Raw genomic sequence first — 19,618 nt, 5'->3', positions numbered from 1 at the left:
ACACTAATAGTTTCCTTTGTCACTTCAATGGGATCCCAAACACATTGGTTCGGTGATTTGCGTTTGAATGTGACAGAGAAGAGCTCCTGTAAAGTACAGTTTAACATCGCGGGCCACACACACACACACGCTGCTGCTGCTGCTGCTGCTGCTGCTGCTGCGCTCTTATTAAATAAAGCCTGGTGCGTAAAGGCCTGAGTGCAGCCAGTGCATGCGCCGGACAAAATGGCCCCCGTTTATTATGAATGATTATTCTGATTTAGCAAGATACGGCCTTGAAATGCTTGGATGTGGGTCCACATTTGGGTTTGTACTTGTAATTTAAGGGGAAATCAAGACGCTACTTGCAGGACAGTTCTTGGGATTTTGCTCTAAGAGTTGAGCTTTCAGCAGGATTCCTGTTAAAACCTCGGCAAATAGCCTCACCTACATTTTAACTTGGGCATGTTTTATATTAGTGGGAATTACCTTTACGCAGATTTGCCGTCTGGTGGAAAGCCCCTCTTCACCAGCCAGAGAAAGATGGGATAGATTTTTATGAATTTTATTTATCATCTTAACATTATTTATTTGTTTAGGCAAAGGAAGGTTTGTCTGTGCGATGATCACCACCTGGAAATAATGATATACAAACCTCCTTCCTCCACCCCATTCTAATGCGCTGCTGCTGCCACGCAATCCCCTATACACTGTTAATAATAAACTAATGATGACGACGGTGAGGGGACCTCCACTGCTCACAGAAAAAGAGCAGGGGGCAGAATAAATGGAGTGAGTCTGATGAGGACTGTGCCAACTGCAAACAGGCACAGGAAAGCTCCCGTGGAGGTGTGATCTCACCAACATAAAACCCACTAACATGTGCGCTTCAAAGGGCCTGATGGTGCGTAATCTTAGTTCCGAGTACAACGGCATAAACAAAAAGAAAAAACATGGAGAGTGGGAGCGGAGTCCCGAGCTGCAAGTACGAAATGTTTTTCTCTTCGTTTAGTTAAAAATGTTTCCCAGGTGAGATTTATTCATGCGGAAGAGACCAGGAGAGTTTTTTAGAACGGGGTCGTTATTACGCACAAAACTTTTCCACTCAACAAAAAGTGGCACCGACACGGACAAAGTTGTCACTGTTGCTTAAACAGGCTCCGAGGCTTATACACAAGAAACAATAGGCATTATAAATTCTTCAAGTTTAAATCCTATACTGCACAACAGGGATGCATTAAGACAATAAACCCAGACCAACGGCATCGACGTGGGTCCACAGCTCGGTGCCCTGGCCTGAATATCATTATGGTGCCTCATTTTTTTTCTTCTCTCTCCTGTGCTTCCTTTCTCCATCACAAGTAATTTACACCGGAGAGTAACCAAACCGCCTGTGCGCTACACAAGACTGTCATCGACGCAATCTGTCTCCTCGGCTGGAAGTTCAAGAGCCAAGGCCTCTCCTGCGCCCACCGAGGCCACAGACAACCCCCCCCCCCCCCCCCCCCCCCACACACACACACACACACACTCCCCTGACCCCGACACCAGCGCAACCAATTCAAAAACAGCTAAATGAATTTCATGATCGAATTAAAGCAGGGGAGACAAACTTTAAACTTCACGATCCGAATTCAGTGCACACATAAAACACACTGAAACACCCAAGATGAAAATAACACGAATTAATTAATTAAATAAGGCAAAGTAAGTGAATAGATCGAAATGGTGCATTTATGTTTACAACCACTGTAGCCGTCAAACACGGGTGAACCCCAGGGTGTACTAAGTTCATAATTAAATAATTAAAAGCGAATTTCAAAAGTTTGAAGATTTAACTTCTATTCTACTTTTTCACTCGAAATGATGTGGAAAAACGACAAAAAGAAGAAAGAGAAAAAAGTGAAGCAAACATGGATCATCGACAGAAGTCTTTTCCCCGGTGCTGTGTGACCCTGGGACCCGGAGAGAAGCGCGCTGAGGCCGGGAGGAAACCTCCCCAGAACCAGGCCGCCATAAAAACCCGGAGATCCCAGAAAAGAAGTCTGCGCAGCGGCGGCCATAAATCACCGGGCTGCATTAAAAGCTTAGGTAAACCCCCTGCCAGGTCAGTCGGGTACAATTTATGGAATCACTTATGCAGGGAATAGATTGTTCTAACGAAATACATCAACTTCGAGCCGGTGCGCGGCAGAGCCACTGCTATTGTCAAGAAAAGTTCTGCCTCTCTCCTCCTCCTCCTCCCCTCTCTTTATTTTACCTGTGGAGCCCCTGACTTCTGCACAAGAATCCAAAACACACTCAAACCATGTGTTTTCAAGTCGGGTGACCTGCGGGGGTCACGGAGAGGGGTCCAAGGGAGGGGGGTCCCTGGCAGTATATCCCGAAACTACAATTTCCAAATGATTGCGTGCAGAGATCTACATATCATCAACTCCGTGCGTAATTCATCACCAACAGTAGTTTGTTAGTTCTGAGATGTTTGAGCGAATAAAGTGACTTCTGGATAAAACCCTGACCCGCTTCTCCTCTCTGTTATCAAGCTTTATACAAATAAAGCAACAGCCGTTATCAGATAAGCTTCGCACTATATTCCCAGTGCCCCTCAGTTCCCAGTGTGTTCTCTACCTCTGGTCCCGACAGAGAAAGCAGCGGTGTGGAAAGTAATTTGGTCTGAATGGTGATTTCACGAAGATACAAAAGAAGCAGCGTGTTGTTTTCTCAGCACCGACTGTAACAGGCCCACGGATGTTTTCTCAAATTAGGGTCAAGACACTGAAAACTTCGCTTTAGATCCTTCCCTTTTTCGTAATGGACGTTTAATAATTCAAAAAGAGCGACGTAACATTTCCATGCAGTGCAAAGTTTTCTACTTTAGTCGCCCCAGCCTGTACCTGCACGCAGAATATACCACTGTGTTTCTGCTTCACTTCAAATCAAGTAGAGAACCGTGAAAGAAAAAGCTGAGTTTAAAAAAAAATTGCTGGTCCTATTTTTGCTGTTGCAGTTCTTTAAAAAAGAATGATAAACTCTTTACGCACGGGTCGAGAAGAAACGCTGGGAGAGAAAAGCGTCCACTGAGCCAGTGGCCCACTGTCCTACTTTCCGACTGGCATCACAAGCCAAACGGGAGCCTCGCCTGGGCTCCAGCATTCATAGTTAAAGCTTTCGCCCCCGTTTCAGCCTGTTTCCCACTACTCCTTATTCTGATCCCCCCCCAAAAATCTCGAACAGAGGGAGTCGTTGGTTAATGTACAGGGAAGGAAAACATCACATGGGACACTAGCCTATATTCCGCTGGGGAGAAGAGGGCTAGAATTTCCCATCGATTTTACGCACGGCGAACGTCAACACTCAGCCAAAACAGATGGCTCAGTTATTGAAAGCGACTGCCATGATATCTAACTGCAAATAAACAGTCGAAGCCACTTCGAGGAAAAATAAACATGAACGAAAGTCCAATCGAAATTTACGCAGAGATAAATGAATGAGAGTTAATTCGATTTAAATCTCTAAATCATATTCTGCGTTTTCCAAAGTGAGTGTTGTGCACATTGTGTAAAAAATAATTGTGTGGTTTGTCTGAATGAAACAAAGATCAAATAGAGTGTTATCGGATTTTTTTTCAAGAGTTTGTTTTGGATTCGAACTGACAGTGCACATGTCAAAAGGCCACACACTCACACAGCACTAAAATGCAAGCTGCCGACCTGGGGGGGGAAGTGTCTGGGGGTGGGAGAGGGGAGGACAGGGGTGCACGACTCCCCGATGGGATACAGTGTAAAGCTAATTTCCTTAAAGTGACGGAGAAAGCACCAGCAGCCGACAAAAGCTGACGCTACAGAAAAAAAGGAATACACAACCCCAATTGAAATGGATGAGCTCTCGTTGACGCGCACAACAATACTGTATTGAAACCTGCGCCGGCCAATGCGCCTGGCCGCGTAAAGCCACGAACGATCCCTAAAATCCAACCAGATGGTCACTTTGAAAACGAAATGTTGTTTTGTTAAATTCGGGGGATGACAGAAAACAGAGATTTTGGGTGTAAAGGAGCCTCACCCCGCTGCGGTGCCCAGCCTCTGCGAGGCACGGGCACTGGCTCGCCTATGGAGGAATAATACGCTCATCCTGCAAAGCAACAACACACCATGCGAATAGGAAAAATCTTACCTTCTACGGCGGACACCATGGGCAGCAAGAGGCTGCATAAAAGCAGAAAGTAATCCATTGTCATAAAGCAGTCAGGTCGGACATGTAAATAGACCCTCGGCAGAGAGAGTGAGTGAGGGCAGGAGGGGGGATACAATCCTGGGTGATCCGACGCTCCGCGCAACCCAGTCCAGTCCCTGTCCCAGCTGCGTCAAGCCTCCAGCACCAGAGTTACCCCCATTCACCAACACACACGTTGAGGGGAGAGTTCAGAGAGGAGAGATGACCGCCGCGGTGGGAAATGCGTGGATACAACAGGCTTTCCGCCCCTTTCAGTGATCTCCAAACGTGCGTTGTTAAACCAGAGGGAAGGCGGCGGGCGCAAGTCCTCCAGTCCCTTCCCCTCGCATGGAGCGAATCGGCTGAAAACAGGTAGTCCAGTGCGCGGTGCTCACCATCCAGGAGAATATTCCCTGCAATATTTTTCGATGGGAGTCAACGAGGGGGGGGGGGGAAATAAATTACAGCCTTCTCGATGAGATCCAAAGAGTTTTTTTTTTTCTTCTTCTTTCTGCGGTCAGAGGAGCAGCCGCACTTGTGTCAGAACCATGGTGTACCGTCCCAGCTCCGGCGAAGCTGTGCGCTCTCACATGCGTCCACGGTCCGAGGTGAATAATTCCTGGAGGAAGACACAGCCGAGTCTGTCGGAGCAGATATTTATTCCCTGAGCGAAATGTTGAGAAGCTGTGGCTGCTGCGCGAGGGACCGTCTGCTTCGCTCGGCTTGTGCACTGGAATGAAGCGCACACGGCTGTGGAGGAATAAGGCGAGAGAGAGACAGAGAGAGAGAGAGAGAGAGGGGGGGGGGGGGGGGAGAGAGAGAGAGAGAGAGGGGGGGATAGGGAGAGAGAGCATGGGACAGCAGGGGGAGGGGTTACGTTTGAAGCAGCTGCACAGAAATATAAAAAAATTGTCTACCTTGACAATCATTCAGTCTCACATTCATTATCAAAAATCCAAATCACCAAATCACAGTTTGTTTAACACGACACGTTTACTTCTTCCACGAGCGGTCTTTGTTTTACGCACAGTTACGCACAGTTAAAGCAGCACCAGACAGTCTTCTCCTATACAAACTTGCCTGTGACAAAAATAGAACAAAATAATATATATATATATATATATATATATATAATTTAAATATTTCCATGCCACTTTGATATGGAGCACAATTTCCAAAATCTACCACCCGTATTAATTGCTCATTTATTTAAAATGTATATTTATTCTATGTCAGTGGGTTTTGCAGCGTGTTTGTCTGCCTTGTCTTCCCTGGGACTCCCAGCCTCTGCACAGGCATGGACACACAGCGCCCCCTGCGGGTCGCTAGGTTTTTGATGTGAAGGAGAAGTGAAGTTTCGGCTGAGGTTTTTTTTTTCTTCCTTTGATTAAAATTATTTTTTCGATACTTACATGACTGCAAAGCTCTAAAACATCCCAGAGAAGCTTAGGTGGACACTCGTAAATATTTCCCCCCCCTAATCTAAAAGAGTCACCTCGTCCATTTTGAGATTCTCTGAGAGTATGAAAACGACCACACTCACATTCTATATTCTAAACGTCGCTGTAGAACAAAATATACTCACCAAGAAAATGCATCACGCTTTGGATAATTAGTTTTAATAAATACTACAGTTTTTCCACCTATTTCGAGTTAAGAGTGTTAAATAAAAAATAGTAAAGTCAAGAAACTTTCTTTAAGTTTACGTGAGCAAATAATTTAATAATAATAATAATAATAATAATAATAATAATAATAATAATAATAATAATAATAATGCAGTCAGACATTTAATTTAATCGGTTGAGCAAAGGCAGAAGTGTGTGTGTGTGTGTTTGTGTAACCAGCAGTGCTTCTTCTTCTTCTTCTTCTTCTTCTTCTTCTTCTTCTTCTTCTTCTTCGCTGAAGTTACATCTGTCCCGGCGTTTACAGCTCTCCTCCCCCCCACTTGTCTCTCTGGCTTTAAAGTCCTTTTATTGTATCAGTGTAAATGCTTCAGCCGATACTCAAAACAGCAGTAAACAAAGTTAAAGGATGTGCCAAGAATAATGTGTTTCAGTCCAAAGGGGAAACCTTTAATATGTTATTTCTTTTTATTTACAGGAAACAAATACAACCGCTTGGAGAACATTTGTCAGTTTTAGGGGTCATGATAGGTGTATAAATGAAGGGAAATGGCCATTTGCTCTCTCAAATAAAATCCCTGTTGTTTGTGGAGGATTTAAAAGGACCACTGACAACGAGCAGTGACTCAACTCGCAGGTTATTGGCAAAAGCTTACGTGTAGAGAATATCTGAAAGAGATTGGCACTTATGCTGAGAAATATTTAGTTCATTTAAATAAAAAATAAGTAAATTCATCAATAGTCTGCAGATGAATTTAGTGAAGTCAGAAATAACAGCCGGAGATGACAAATGCAGTTCTCCAATATGAAAGGGGGAACTTAGCACAGTCAGCATTAATACTATGCATCTCAATAGCAGAAGTGTGTATTATTAATCATGTTGAATATTGATGTGCTCAGTGCTGTATGTGGCGATAAGAGAACAGTGGGGAGCTGAGCACTCCTCTTCACATACAGCTAATGTAAGGAATCTGCAGTGCGTGCATTGCCAAACCATGTCTCCAACTTCATTGTGCAAGTAAAGCTTAGCACTTATGTTACAACAATGGAATCTGTCGCCTGTTGTGCAGGTAGAAATGTTGTAGGTATCTGGAGGAATCCAGACCTGTGAAATGTCAAAGTGAAGCCAAATGACTGCTCTGCTAGTGTATAAAGTTGAAAGGGGGGTTGGAAGCCATTTCCTGTGAGGTGCAAGCAGACACATGCAACCATGTGTTCTGTTGGGTGTGTGTGTGTCTGTGTGTTGTGAGTCAGGCTGTGTTGCCACTGTCCCAGATTTGACAGGTAATAAAAACTAATTTCGTTTATATTGTGCCATTTGGCAAATGTATGTAACTTCCAAAGAAGTTGCACAATTTTTTGGAAAACTTTCCATCTGTCCTGAATTACATTTGTCAATTTAAAATAAAGATATTTATGTCTGTGAAAGGGCAGAAATGTTTACCCTCATCATGCTGAAATGTTGGTGTTTGATAAATATTGGCAATTTAGGCATTATAATAACATCATTTCGCAAGTTCCAAGATAACCCTAAAGGGATTCAAAGCTCATATATATCTTTAATTCATAATGTTTATAGCATTGTAATTTAAGAAAAAATTGAAACATTATGATTGGAAATGTTATTGATGTCTAATTCTGCTTTTAATGGTATAACCTCAGTGCATGAAAAGACCCAACACCTGTAAAACGTCTCTAAGTGTCTTTAATGGAAACTCTCAACTCAACGGTTTCAAGCTTTGTGCTACAGGTGGACTGTAGCACAAAGTTAACTCAAGGCTAACTCCTTATCTTGCCATGTTACAGAAAGTGGAAAGAAAAGCCTGCATCCATCCATTTATCCAGATCCAACTTGATGGATGCGTCATGCCTATGGCCTCTCCAAACTATTAGAAATCGATTCAATAGATTTGAGGTAGCCTTGTGAAAAACAGCGATGAAAGAATTAACTCCTTTTATTAGTGGTGTTTTTTCGGTTATATAAAAAGCAGCTCAGCATGTGGGACAACGGCCTTAAGAAAGCCTAAAAATATCACGTCCACAAGAGTCATTCATAACATGTACTTAACAGCTTTTCTTTTCTTTTGGATGGTGACTCTCCACAGTCGCCAAAGTGTTTGCTCATTGTGGAAATTGTTGGGTTTCTCTATCATTTGTAAGGTCTTGACCTTCTATGTAAAGTGCTTGAGATAATCTATATTATGATTTGGTACTATACAAATGAAACTGAATTGAATTGAATGATGGATAAAATAAAGGCTAGTTTTATACAAACATTTTTTGCGTCAACTTTTTTGCTTTCAACGATGGAAAAGAATACGAATTTTGTTCTAATGAAATAATTCTGATGTGTTAAAGGTTGCCTCAGATTTACTCAAGTTATATATATTGTATATTTTTGGATCTGACTTACACAAAGTCTCACATATGAATTTCTGTTTATCTCACATCCACATAGTTTATTTAAAGGAAAAGGAGTTAATAAGTGAAGTGGGTAAAAAGATCTGAAGTGGCCTCATTTGTTGCCAAAACCACCAAAGCCCCAGGTTGTGCCGCCTGGCCGCCATTACAGGGCGACCACTGGGTCTACAACTAACACCTCTGTTACTTCCATATCCCCCCGACTGCTTTCAAAAGGAAATGGGGTAGAAAGACCGAAGAAAAACTTTGCTAAGAAAAGAAAACATAATGATAATATTTAAGATTTGAGTTTTTCATTTGTTTTTTTTTTTACCGATTTTGGTTGGGAGTAGGTTACAACTTTTGAAGTTTTTTTTTTTCCACGGGATCAAAGAGAAAAGATCCTGGTCTAAGATTACCAGGAGTGCTTCTCAGAGAATTCCTCAACCTCTCGCTGTATGCCAATGTAAAAAATAAGTGTGTCAAACCATAAATACGGGCTTGATATAAACCAACACACTAGGTGGGGGGACTTTTTTCCAACGGCTGGAACATCCACATTAATAAATCACCGGTACTGTACTTTATAGCCATGGTTAAGTTTTTACAAAACTCATGGAGCAGGTTTATTTTTCTACATTTTATAGTGTGTGTCACATGAGAAGGTTGAGAGTTTCCCCCGTCTATGAATGGCAGCAGTAAAACTGTACATACAGCTCCGTTGTTATATAATGACTTTAACGGGTCGAGATTAGTGCTCGAAACACCCACCAGCACACACAGATAGTCTATTTCTGGAGACGTTAGATAGATTTTTCTTTTACTTCTTCCTGGAGGCTTAGCCATTACCCACAACCAAAAAATGCTTGTCCCTAACCATTACCCTATAATATAATCTCAATGAGGACAAGAGGACATTTTAACTTCTCCGAAAACCAGATTCAGGGCACAGATTTTGTCCCGGAGCAGCGTCTGATCTGCTTTGAAGTCCGCAATTAGATCCGAATGAAACAAATACATATAAACACACACTGTACACAGACACAGAGGAACGGTCCAGTAAGTGCTCCGGAGAAGCACCTGGCTCGCATTAAGAAACTCAATAAGTAAAGTGGCAGACATTTTACTGCCATATGGAAATTTCTCAAGCTTACACCTACTGCGCCCTCGCTAGACCCTCGCTAACCTCATCCATCCTTCCTCCCACTCATCCCGTGCCAGGATATCAGTGTCTCTACTTTCTCTCTTAATACAGAGCATGCACACACACACACACACACACACACACACACACACACACACACACACACACACACACACACACACACACACACACATATGGACTCAAGACCTTTACTGACACTCAGCAGACTTCTCTGCTCTGACCCTTTCTCCCTCACCAATCATATATGGCCAGACCCAGACACACACATTTCATTTGTGCATGCTTAAAACACAAACACAATCACACTAACCCTAACTCTAAAAGCAAGTCTTAACCCCTCAGATGAAGTGGGTCCGAAAGTGAGGACTGGTTAAAATGTCCTCCCTCCATAAGATCGAGGCTCAAAATGGACCTCACAAAGATATCTGTTCAAGTAGACACACACACACACACACACACACACACACACACACACACACACACACACACACACACACACACACACACACACACACACACACACACACACACACACACATACACACATACACCGTAGCTCTTATGTCTGGTCTGGTCTAATGTGATGTGAGTGTGAGAGGATCGCTTTACTCTGGCAATATTAAGGGAACGGTGAGCCATTGGTAATGTTCAAGTGTCTTTTGACATGTGTGTACGTGTGAGTGAACAGGCAAAGAGCACTGGTAGTACTGGTGGAGGAGGAGGAGCTGCTGGTGGGTGGCTCTGGAGAATCTCACAAGGGCTCAAAGCTGGAATCCAGGCAGAAAGGAGGTGCATGTGTGTGTGTGTCTGTGTGTGTTTGTGTGACTGTGTGAGTGGGAGAGAGGGGAGCTGTTCACGAGGGTTTTGGGGGTGGGGATGCGTGGGGGTCTAATCCTCCAGGCCTTCACCACTGGCCGAGCACTTAACACAGGATCACATATGCAGCCCCGACTGAACCCCCTCAAGACCACCATCATCCACACTCCTCTGCACCCACCACCACACACACACACACACACACACACACACACACACACACACACACACACACAAACACACACACACCCAACACCACATCCACTGTGTCGCCTCCAGCCCCAGTCCTGCTGCTGTAAATCATCACCTCCTTGCCAACACCCCCCCACTCTGCACTTCCCTTACCACCAACGACACCGACGTCTTGCCACAACCAGCTACTGTCTGTCTCTGGTGAGTATCTCTCACCTTTCAGCACATTCTCTACCCAACTGAGAAAAGATATACTTCACTGTCTCAGCTGACGGCAGATTGATGACTCAGCCCCCCATCACCTCGACCCCACTGTCTTTGTGCCGCCTGACGGACAGACAGGCAGGTATTTAGGCAGACAGGCAGTCATACTTAGATGCAGTCATACACGTACGAGGACCACGGCGTCATACAGGCACACACACGCATCGCTGACAAACAGCCTGAGCATGCAAATTACACGCTGAGAGGACAAGAAGAAAAAAAAAGAGAGGGAGAACAACGTGTCACCGCTGTGACAGGATTACATAGAGAGCAGGGATAGAAACACGCAGGAATGTGACAGGGCATGCTATGTGGTGGGAAATATAAGTATCAAGACTGAGGTGGTGGATAAGTGATCACGAATCTGGCAACTGAGGTTCAGTTCCTGACTTTACATGAGGCTCTCAATGGCAAATGAAGCTTTTCAGCCACATCTAAAGCCTCATTATAAACCCAACCAGGGTTTCAGCTGCCTAACCTTAACTGTAATTGCTTTTCTTGCTTATTAATATTTCTATGCGACGTTAAATTGGAGTGTCCAGTTACCCATTGCTGTCTCTTGATGTGTTTTGAATTGTGATGAATTCAAAAACTTTTATACGGATGTTGTTATACAAAACCTTTTTACCTCCGCCAAGGAGATTAAGTGTCCCCCCCCCCCCTGTCCATTTGTTTATACTGAGCTGACTCCACTTGGTGGAAGGATGCGTGATGGATCAGAGAAGAACCCACTGTATCAAGGGGCAGATCCAGGATTTTATTTTTGACTTTCTTTAACATTGAGAGATGTGATTTTGGACAGTTCTGCTGATTTTCCAGAGAATGATTCATAGATCTTGATGAAAAAAGAGCAGGAATATCTAGGGAACTGAAATTTGGTGCAGCTTGATTGAATTTAAGTGGGCTGTTGGGCCTTGGTAGAGGAATGTGCTCCGATGAGTATCACTTATTGTTTGTTGTGTTTTTTGAACCAATATGAAAACTCAACTATATAAAGGCCAAAGTCAAAGTTCTTACTCGTAAAATAAGTAGAACATTTACATAAAATGCTGGAAAATATAAAACATGTATGAATTCTATTCTAAAATGTCTATCGTCTAAAAGTCATTAGTAAATCTCCACACAAATAACTTGTTTCTTTCTGCTCCTTCTAGTATCAGACTTGGCCACAGTGGCAGAGTTCAGAGATCAGTGCCACTAGTGTCCACATCAGACCTTTGCCATTAGCACAATGGATAAATCCCATGCTCTATGTTGTTACTACTTGTCATTGCAAATGCATGGCCTTCCAAATGTGTGACCTGCTCCCCCTTCTGCTCTTAAGGTATGTTACAGATTTATATGCTGTCTATTTACCTCCATGGCTGAGCCTGAAATATCTGGGGCTGAAATATCTGTCGTGCCAACACAATTCCTTTGCAATTATAAATATTCCGAATGCTTCCATCGCGGCCCATGGATTGCGTTCACGTCGGACTGGGAGAAGAACACTCAATCGACTATAACTAACTGTTTTGAAGAAAATACAGCCGTGACAAATTCCCAAGGACAAAGTCCAGACAGTGAGGGAGTGAGGAGGCTCACGCAGGATCCTTTTGACGCCAGCCGCTATCAAAGGTCCAGGATGAATAATCACCGGAGCTGGTCCAATAACAGAATGATTGATTGGCCCAGAGCCTCGCACTGTCTGAGATAACATTGTTCAAAGTGGCCAAACACAATGTCAACACTGTGTCTCCCTCATGGGCCCCGTTCTTCCTCCATACCCAGAACCTCTGCGTTGACCCCCGACCTTTCAGCATGTCCAGCTGCAAAATGCAATCTTCCATGCAGTCTGTGACCCCGAGGGCTCGCAACAGTGGCAAATGGTGGCAGATGTTTTCTACTGTAGCTCCCGATCAACATGCCACGAAAACAAGACAGGAAATTAACTTATTAAACAGGCCTGGGGGAATGTTCGGCTATTTGAAAGCACATCAAAATCTGTAATAGTCTAGTTATTGCTCCGCTCATATCTCATTCAGGAGACCTTCTTGAGGCCATTGAGCAAAGCGGAGGTTAATAACTTTGGTTCCTCCTGTTTTGCAGCATCAACTCACGACAAATCAGCTCGGTGTAGTTACTGTCAGTCAGGTGAAAAAGGGATTTTCTTCCCCCCCTCAGTGTCCGGCTGTACTGCAGCTCTCCCAGATGTAGTTAGTCGTGACAAAGCTTCTAACCACAAGAGCACATGGTTTCAGTTTGGCCCTTGCTACCATCAACATGGCTTTCATCCGCTCGCTCTCTCACTCTCTCTCTGTACGTTCACGCCGCTGGTGTATGACACACCATGACCCAGAAGTTGGGTAACAGGAAGCAGAGCGCGCTTTACCACCACCTCCACCTCAAGATCTGGGAACCCAAAAAGAAGTGTCAGCCAAACCCCTGGGCTAATGGCGCTAATATTTCTAATGACTCATCTTGTATGGGTTAAAGGGGCTGTGCTGAAAAAAAATGGGAAAGCTGAATCAAAGCATCTAAATGTGGGCAAATTGTTCTGCAGAGGTGCTGGTGGAGGTGAAGGGAGTCAGCTGGTCAATTGGTTAACTGGTCGTTTGCTTGGCTCGCTGGATGCTGGGCATGTGAGAGAGCACAGGCACCTGGCAGGATGGTGCAGCTCATTCAGCGTGTGTGTGTGTGTGCGTGTGTGTGTGTGTGTGTGTGTGTGTGTGTGTGTGTGTGTGTGTGTGTGTGTGTGTGTGTGTGTGTGTTATTGAGTGTGTGTGAGAGTTTATATGTGAGCCAAGCCCTTATTACCTCAGTGTGGGTGGGAGTGAGGTGGTCTGTGTATGTGTGTGTGTGTGTGTGTGTGTGTGTGTGCGTGCTAAATCCTTATTACCTCTGTCTATGCGTAATGTAACCAAAGTACTTATTACCCAGGCATGGCATCATGTGTGAGTATTTGTATGGGCGTGCGTGTGTTTATCCCCATTAGCTTCCTCCTCCGTACCAGATGATACTCCCTGAGCACTAGTAAGCACGCTACGCAACAACACACAGCAGGATCCTGCCAGGCCTGCCACAAACATTAAGTACACGCATTATTTACCCAGATACAACTGTCGTGTCATTAGTAACTGTCATTAGTAATGGTCACGATACTCACACAGACATGAGAGACATGGGGTTTAATCCATCAATGTATAGTTGGAAAAAGCTGAAATCTTTACCTGAGCAGTGATATTGCATCTCTATGTGTCCACATTGTTAGATTTCCATTGCAGGTGGGTGAGATTCCCCTTCGTTGTTTTACAGCAGTGGACATTTACATTCAGCAGCTTCTCTGTCCTTTAATGTACTGAATATAATCCACAGATTTCCACGAGGACTAGTTTCTGTCAGAGAATTAGTCCCTATGAAGACTAGAGACGTATTTTGTGAATTATCCGGAGTGGCCGCGAGGCTGTTTGTGGGAAAAGAGATGTTGTTTTAAAACGATTAAAGTGTAATCTTTTTATACTCTGAGCCCCACAAATAAGCTTCCATTAATCCCCACTGTGCTGAGGTCAAGGAAGAAATCTCAAACCAGTAGCTACCAAAGAGGAGGAACTCACATTTGACTAGGAACCACTACTAAACTAATTCATTTGGATGTGGGGATCTATCTTACAAAGGGAAATATAACTTTGATTCTGAAAAATATATGAATGCAACACATCTCAAAGCAGCAAGAAACTGTTGCAGCAGTTAAGATCCTTTCTCTCATAAAAATGCAGAAGTTTCCTCTTCATGTGACGCACTTTACTCATTAACTACCCTTTTCTGCTCTTGAGTAAAATATTGCTAAGATGAGTGCGCGAACCCGCTAAAGTCTAGCCACGGATGACACACACACACACACACACACACACACACGCAGTCACCCTGCAGTTTCACACTTGTCTCGTCCTCGGTTAGTCTCGAGGTGCAGAGAGCAGGGCAACCTTTTTTTATATTTTTTTGGCCTCGGGGCTCTGACTTGTCTATGCACTTACGCATGATTACATCATCGATATTAGGGGCAACAAGTGAAACAAGTGATGCTTGGCTGCAATTCATAATATCCCACCTACGTATGAGTCACAACAAGTTCTGCTGCTATAGATACAGGTGGATTGTTTGGCTCATAATCACTGTCGTGTTTTGTCTGGTTGCAGGAAGCAATCGTTACAACCAATAATCATAGACAGCAGAGTTTTTAGTTTTAGAGTTTAGTTTTTGACTTCCTATCCTATACCGTCTGAATGCAACACAAAATCAAAGCTAAAAGCTGAATGGAGACTGCAGCTGGTCGTGTGCGTATAAATATGACGTTTGGAATATCACTTTCTCTACTCATGCGTGCGGTGACAACCGACTGGCAGACCAAGGGGAGAAAGGCAGGATCCCTGGCAGAGGAGGAAATTTGGTAAAGCGGATATGTAATTCAAGAACGCCAGCCCATGCACAGACAAGCCTGCACAGTATGCTCGTGGCAGGAGGGATGAATGCATGCAGTTGTGTAGCCACGCACATACAAACACATGACTGTACCCAGCAAGCATTTGACAGACAGCGACACGCCAGTTCAACCATTTTTCATTCCCCAGTGACATTTACATGACACACGGGTTGACGTTGACCCCAAACAAGCACACAGTGTGATAGTATGACTCTCTAAGAAAGCATTTAAGGAGCTTTAGAGAATGTTTTGAGCTGATATCATAAACATTCAGTGACTGTTACAAGGCAACGCACAAACGCACAAATGAAACAGATATTAATGTTGATGTTGTAATTAAATGGGAGCGGTTCCTCATATAAAAATATTACCGATGCATACAAATCTTCCCTAAGCATGCCAGCTTGAGTACACACATGCACACAGACGCTGAGACGAGTTATGAATGTGCATATGCTTTTTCCCTCTCGAGCCGCCCCACCCATCTTTACGACACAGATACGCACACACAAGGACACAGTCACGCTGCCAGCTCCTACCCGCACACCAACCCGTAACCACCAGTCTCTGGCAGGCCACTGATACAAACAGACAACACAAAAACACTTTGCCAAGGAGCAAACCGGTCGGAAAGAGTTTCTCAGTGATTTGTTGTGAGCAGGTGCTGTGGGGGAAATGGACAGGCAGCGTTTTATCAAGGCAGACGGAGTTTACTGCCGGTAAATTGATACGAGACATCATGAAACAATAACAGAGCCTGCAGTGCCGGTCTGGGACAAGGTGCACTGTGGTTGCATATATATACGTGTGCATACATGCATGTTTGAAGAGATGCATTGCTTTCCATTCACCAAACCGCACTCTCATTCATGGCCTATTAATTTCTTAACTGATAAGGAAGTTCTGTTTGTGAACCATTGTGCATCAACAATGGGAGAGGACAATAGAGCCATTCACAAGCCTCAGGGAGAAGGCAGGGGGGTTAATAAGAGGGACAGACAAATAAGAGAGCAAGTGTGTGTGTGTGTGTGTGTGTGTGTGTGTGTGTGTGTGTGTGTGTGTGTGTGTGTGGTGTGAGGGGACAGAGCATCGTTTGTGCAAAAACAAACAAACTTCTGGCTGATTTTCAGCATTGTTGCATTATTTGTCGTCTCCCTGCTGCAAGTCATCATTGGGTGTTTAGTGACTTTGCCCAGTGCTCGCTCTATATATATGCCTGTACCCCTCCCACCACACACACACACACACACACACACACACACACACACACACACACACAGAAACACACACACAGGTCTGTCACCCATGGCGATGTGAGTGATCCCTGTATGGACGCTGCTGAGCAGCTCAAGGGGGCATCTGGTCTTTTCCCCCTCTCAGTTGCTGAAATGTAAACACCCCAGTTGCCTGGATTTGCCAAATGAGCACCTGGTATTTCAAAGTGGCCTCCTGGCTGTGACTTTTTTTTTTTCTCTCAAGTCGGGGTGCGGGAGGTAAAGGCTGTTCTGCATTATGTGGACATGCACACGAGCTGGGTTGCATGCACACACTCGGTGTTGTTCACCGTAAATGTAGAGTGGGAGTGGAGACACGGGGTGAGACAGGCCTGCAGGCCCACACACGCACACGTACACACGCTGACACAAGTGCTTAAAAAAAGAAATACATGTTTAGGTGAACACACACAGTGAACTCAAACACACACACACACACCACACTCCGTCATTCTCTCACCTGGCCTTGTGTTTAGTCTATATGCAGTGTAATGGTATACGGTAGGATTACTGTGACCCTCTGAGGTGCTGCAGCACAGCGGTGTGGTGTTTGTCAAGACTGTCTGTCCTCGTCCCTGTGGGCTGCTGCGACCTGTCATCAGAACAGTTAGCTCCGCAGAGCAAAGCCAGACCCCAGACCTTCACACTGGTAATCCCAGAGAAAAATTGGGGTCATCACACAGAATATCCTCTGAGAAAAAAATAAAAATAGAAAACCCCGTACGGTTCCACTCTGTTTCATCTCCACAGTTTAAAAAAAAAGAAAAAGTTTCCTGTCGCACGGAGAAAGACTAAGAGACATTTTTCATCCAATTAAGGAAGTTTTTCTTGGACAAAATGAAACAAAGTAGCCTGAACTACAAAGCAGATACCTGGCTCACTGGAGGATGAGGTATCTGAACCCTCACAAGGCTAAAGTGGGTGAGACCACACAGAGCCTGAAAACATATTTTGGAACTTAGGGTTTTCTTCGGGGTGTAACAAGAAAAGCCAGAGCTGCAGTCAGCTAAAATGGAAAGAGGAATGGCAAACATTAATGAATTTATATGGTAAATCTAAGATACAATGCAACACAGAAAACCGAGTGGAATAATAATAAAAAAGGAGAAGGACAAATCATTTGTTTGCCAGCAGTATTTTGTTCTCAGTTCTTGTTAAACTAATTCTAATTTCTTTCTGACGCACATTTAACAACAAAGACAACAGATGACCAAAGTGCTATAACATCGATATAGCAGAGAACAAGTCGATAAAAACACAAGGATCGATTTAAAAGGCAATCAAATATTAAAAGAAATTACATTTAACTTTTGAACAAAAGAAAAAATAAACAACTCCCAGACTAAGAGCCAAGGAATAAACATATGTTTTAATACGGGCCAGCCAACATGCAGAGGCAACATGTTCCAGACTTTGGGGGATACAACTGTGAAGGCTCAATCTCCCCAGCGCTTCAGCTGTGATCTTGTGACAACATAAAAAGTTATTATTTTTAAGCCTTAATCTGTTTTTATGTCGCTTTTTCTGACAGTTGACATCTTCCTTTGTCATTTTTGATGACACTGCATATTTTCTGTTTAAACCCCTGCTGTTCTAATACGGCTAACAAGCCTTTTGTCTCCCTCAGCTTCATCTTTTATCTTCTTTTTATATATGAGAAAGCAAAGGCAGCAGATAAAAGTAGCTATAATGTGTGCGGTTGCTTTTTTATTTTTGGGTGACCTCTGCATCTACTGTCATCATAACGAGGTATGTGATCCTCTACGTTGCACATTCAGTTGTTTATGAAGACTACTCCTGGCAAGTGTTGACTTTGAAATAAATAACATGTCTGATAATGTATTGTTCTTGGCAAAACTAACTGAATAAGAATGCTAATGGCTGTAGCGCAGCAGAAGAGATCAAGTAAACAGAGATCACTTTGTACTCCCACAATGACTCACAAAACATTACCATTCCTGTGACAAAGCTGCAGCCCGCCACATAAAATAGATCTACAGACAACCTCTCCATTTGCCCTGGGGAGCCTTTTGCTCATCCCCCATAACTTCTTCCTGAAATGGAAACTGTTTGTGTGATTTGTAGTCTGTTGCTTTTGGGGCGGATTCACATTCATGTGATAACAGTCGATGTCATGCCACTGCATGCCTCGACACTGACATTGTCGGGCTCAAGACTGCTTGTCTGTCATCAGCATCCACTGACACAACAAAAAAGGGGCGGACACCCACTCAGACCTGAATGACGGATCGTGAGTAGAGAGTACAGTGTCTCTTCTTGAGCACCTAAACACATTCCACGGTGCTTAATCACCAGAATCTGCAGTTTGGAAGACGAGTTAGAATCGTAGCTGTGTGTATTATTTGTGTGTAAGTGCATATGCGGTGACAATATTTTTTTGTTTACTCAACTGGATAAATGAGAACAGAATTTGGGCCTGAGTGGGCGGGTTTAAGAATCTTTTTTTGTGGGACAAGTGTTTGTCGTGTGAGGAGACATCAAAGTGTGTTTTAAAGTCTCTGTGTGTTTGCATTCTTTTATGTGGGTCTGGATGTATGTGAACAAATCAGCCACACTTCTCCTCTCATGCTTTCAGGAAAGTTTGCACAAGGGACTGTGGTACCCTCCTTCACCCACTCCAGCACAACAGTGCTGTTCTGCCTTTGTAGCAAATCCCTGTTTTCTCAACTGGCTGCATCCGCAGGGGAAACAGAACACATTCTACAGACAAGCAGGAGAAACACTCTGACAAAACAGACTACAAACAGCGAGCATTGGCACAGAAGTGCTGATAACGTCAGTCTCTTTTTTTTTTTATCCCATTTCTTTCTTTATCGCTTCTCCATCCGGTACTATCTTTTAGGGTTTATTTACATCTGTCATTGTTTGTCATTTTGTCTTCGGGCATTTTCTGCTGTTCTGCGTGAATGTTCAGACTGGGTGCTGATGGGGGGGGCAGCCCACCTTTGCCTTTCATCACCTATTTGTCGTCCTCTCCTTCTCCCTTTGCCCTTCCTTTTCTTTGTTTTCATCAAAACTTGGGCGACGCGGGAGCTCTGTGGTCTCCTCCTATGCGCTGGGGGCAAAGGTGCTCTAGATTAAAAAGAACCTCGCAAATTGAATTCACACTTGATGAAACAAACAGATTTGCATGTGTCTATCCGCCTGAGACGGGGTGGCCAGCTCCAGGCAAAGAAGTGTCCCACCTCTGAACAGTGTAATGCACTCAACT

At 43.9% G+C, this 19,618-nt stretch overlaps 1 protein-coding gene across 12 annotated transcripts in view; it reads right to left on the bottom strand.

Moving 5' to 3' along the window:
- Positions 1 to 4,953, bottom strand: part of LOC117760025 (ephrin type-B receptor 3-like) — a 62,202-nt gene extending 57,249 nt beyond the window's left edge. For 4 of the 12 annotated variants that reach the window (XM_034582699.1, XM_034582705.1, XM_034582711.1 and 1 more), the window contains exon 1: positions 4,153 to 4,951. In XM_034582699.1, the coding sequence (XP_034438590.1) occupies positions 4,153 to 4,216 (64 nt within the window). In that variant the 5' untranslated portion in view covers positions 4,217 to 4,951. Of the gene's footprint in view, positions 1 to 4,152 lie in introns of all 12 variants that reach the window. The other 8 variants (XM_034582707.1, XM_034582709.1, XM_034582703.1 and 5 more) reach the window with 5 other exon arrangements.
- Between the last annotated feature and the right edge of the window lie 14,665 nt (positions 4,954 to 19,618).

Source organism: Hippoglossus hippoglossus, chromosome 4, assembly GCF_009819705.1.
Source record: "Hippoglossus hippoglossus isolate fHipHip1 chromosome 4, fHipHip1.pri, whole genome shotgun sequence".
Lineage (NCBI taxonomy): Eukaryota > Metazoa > Chordata > Actinopteri > Pleuronectiformes > Pleuronectidae > Hippoglossus > Hippoglossus hippoglossus.
This window is presented reverse-complemented; position numbering and strand designations above follow the sequence as displayed.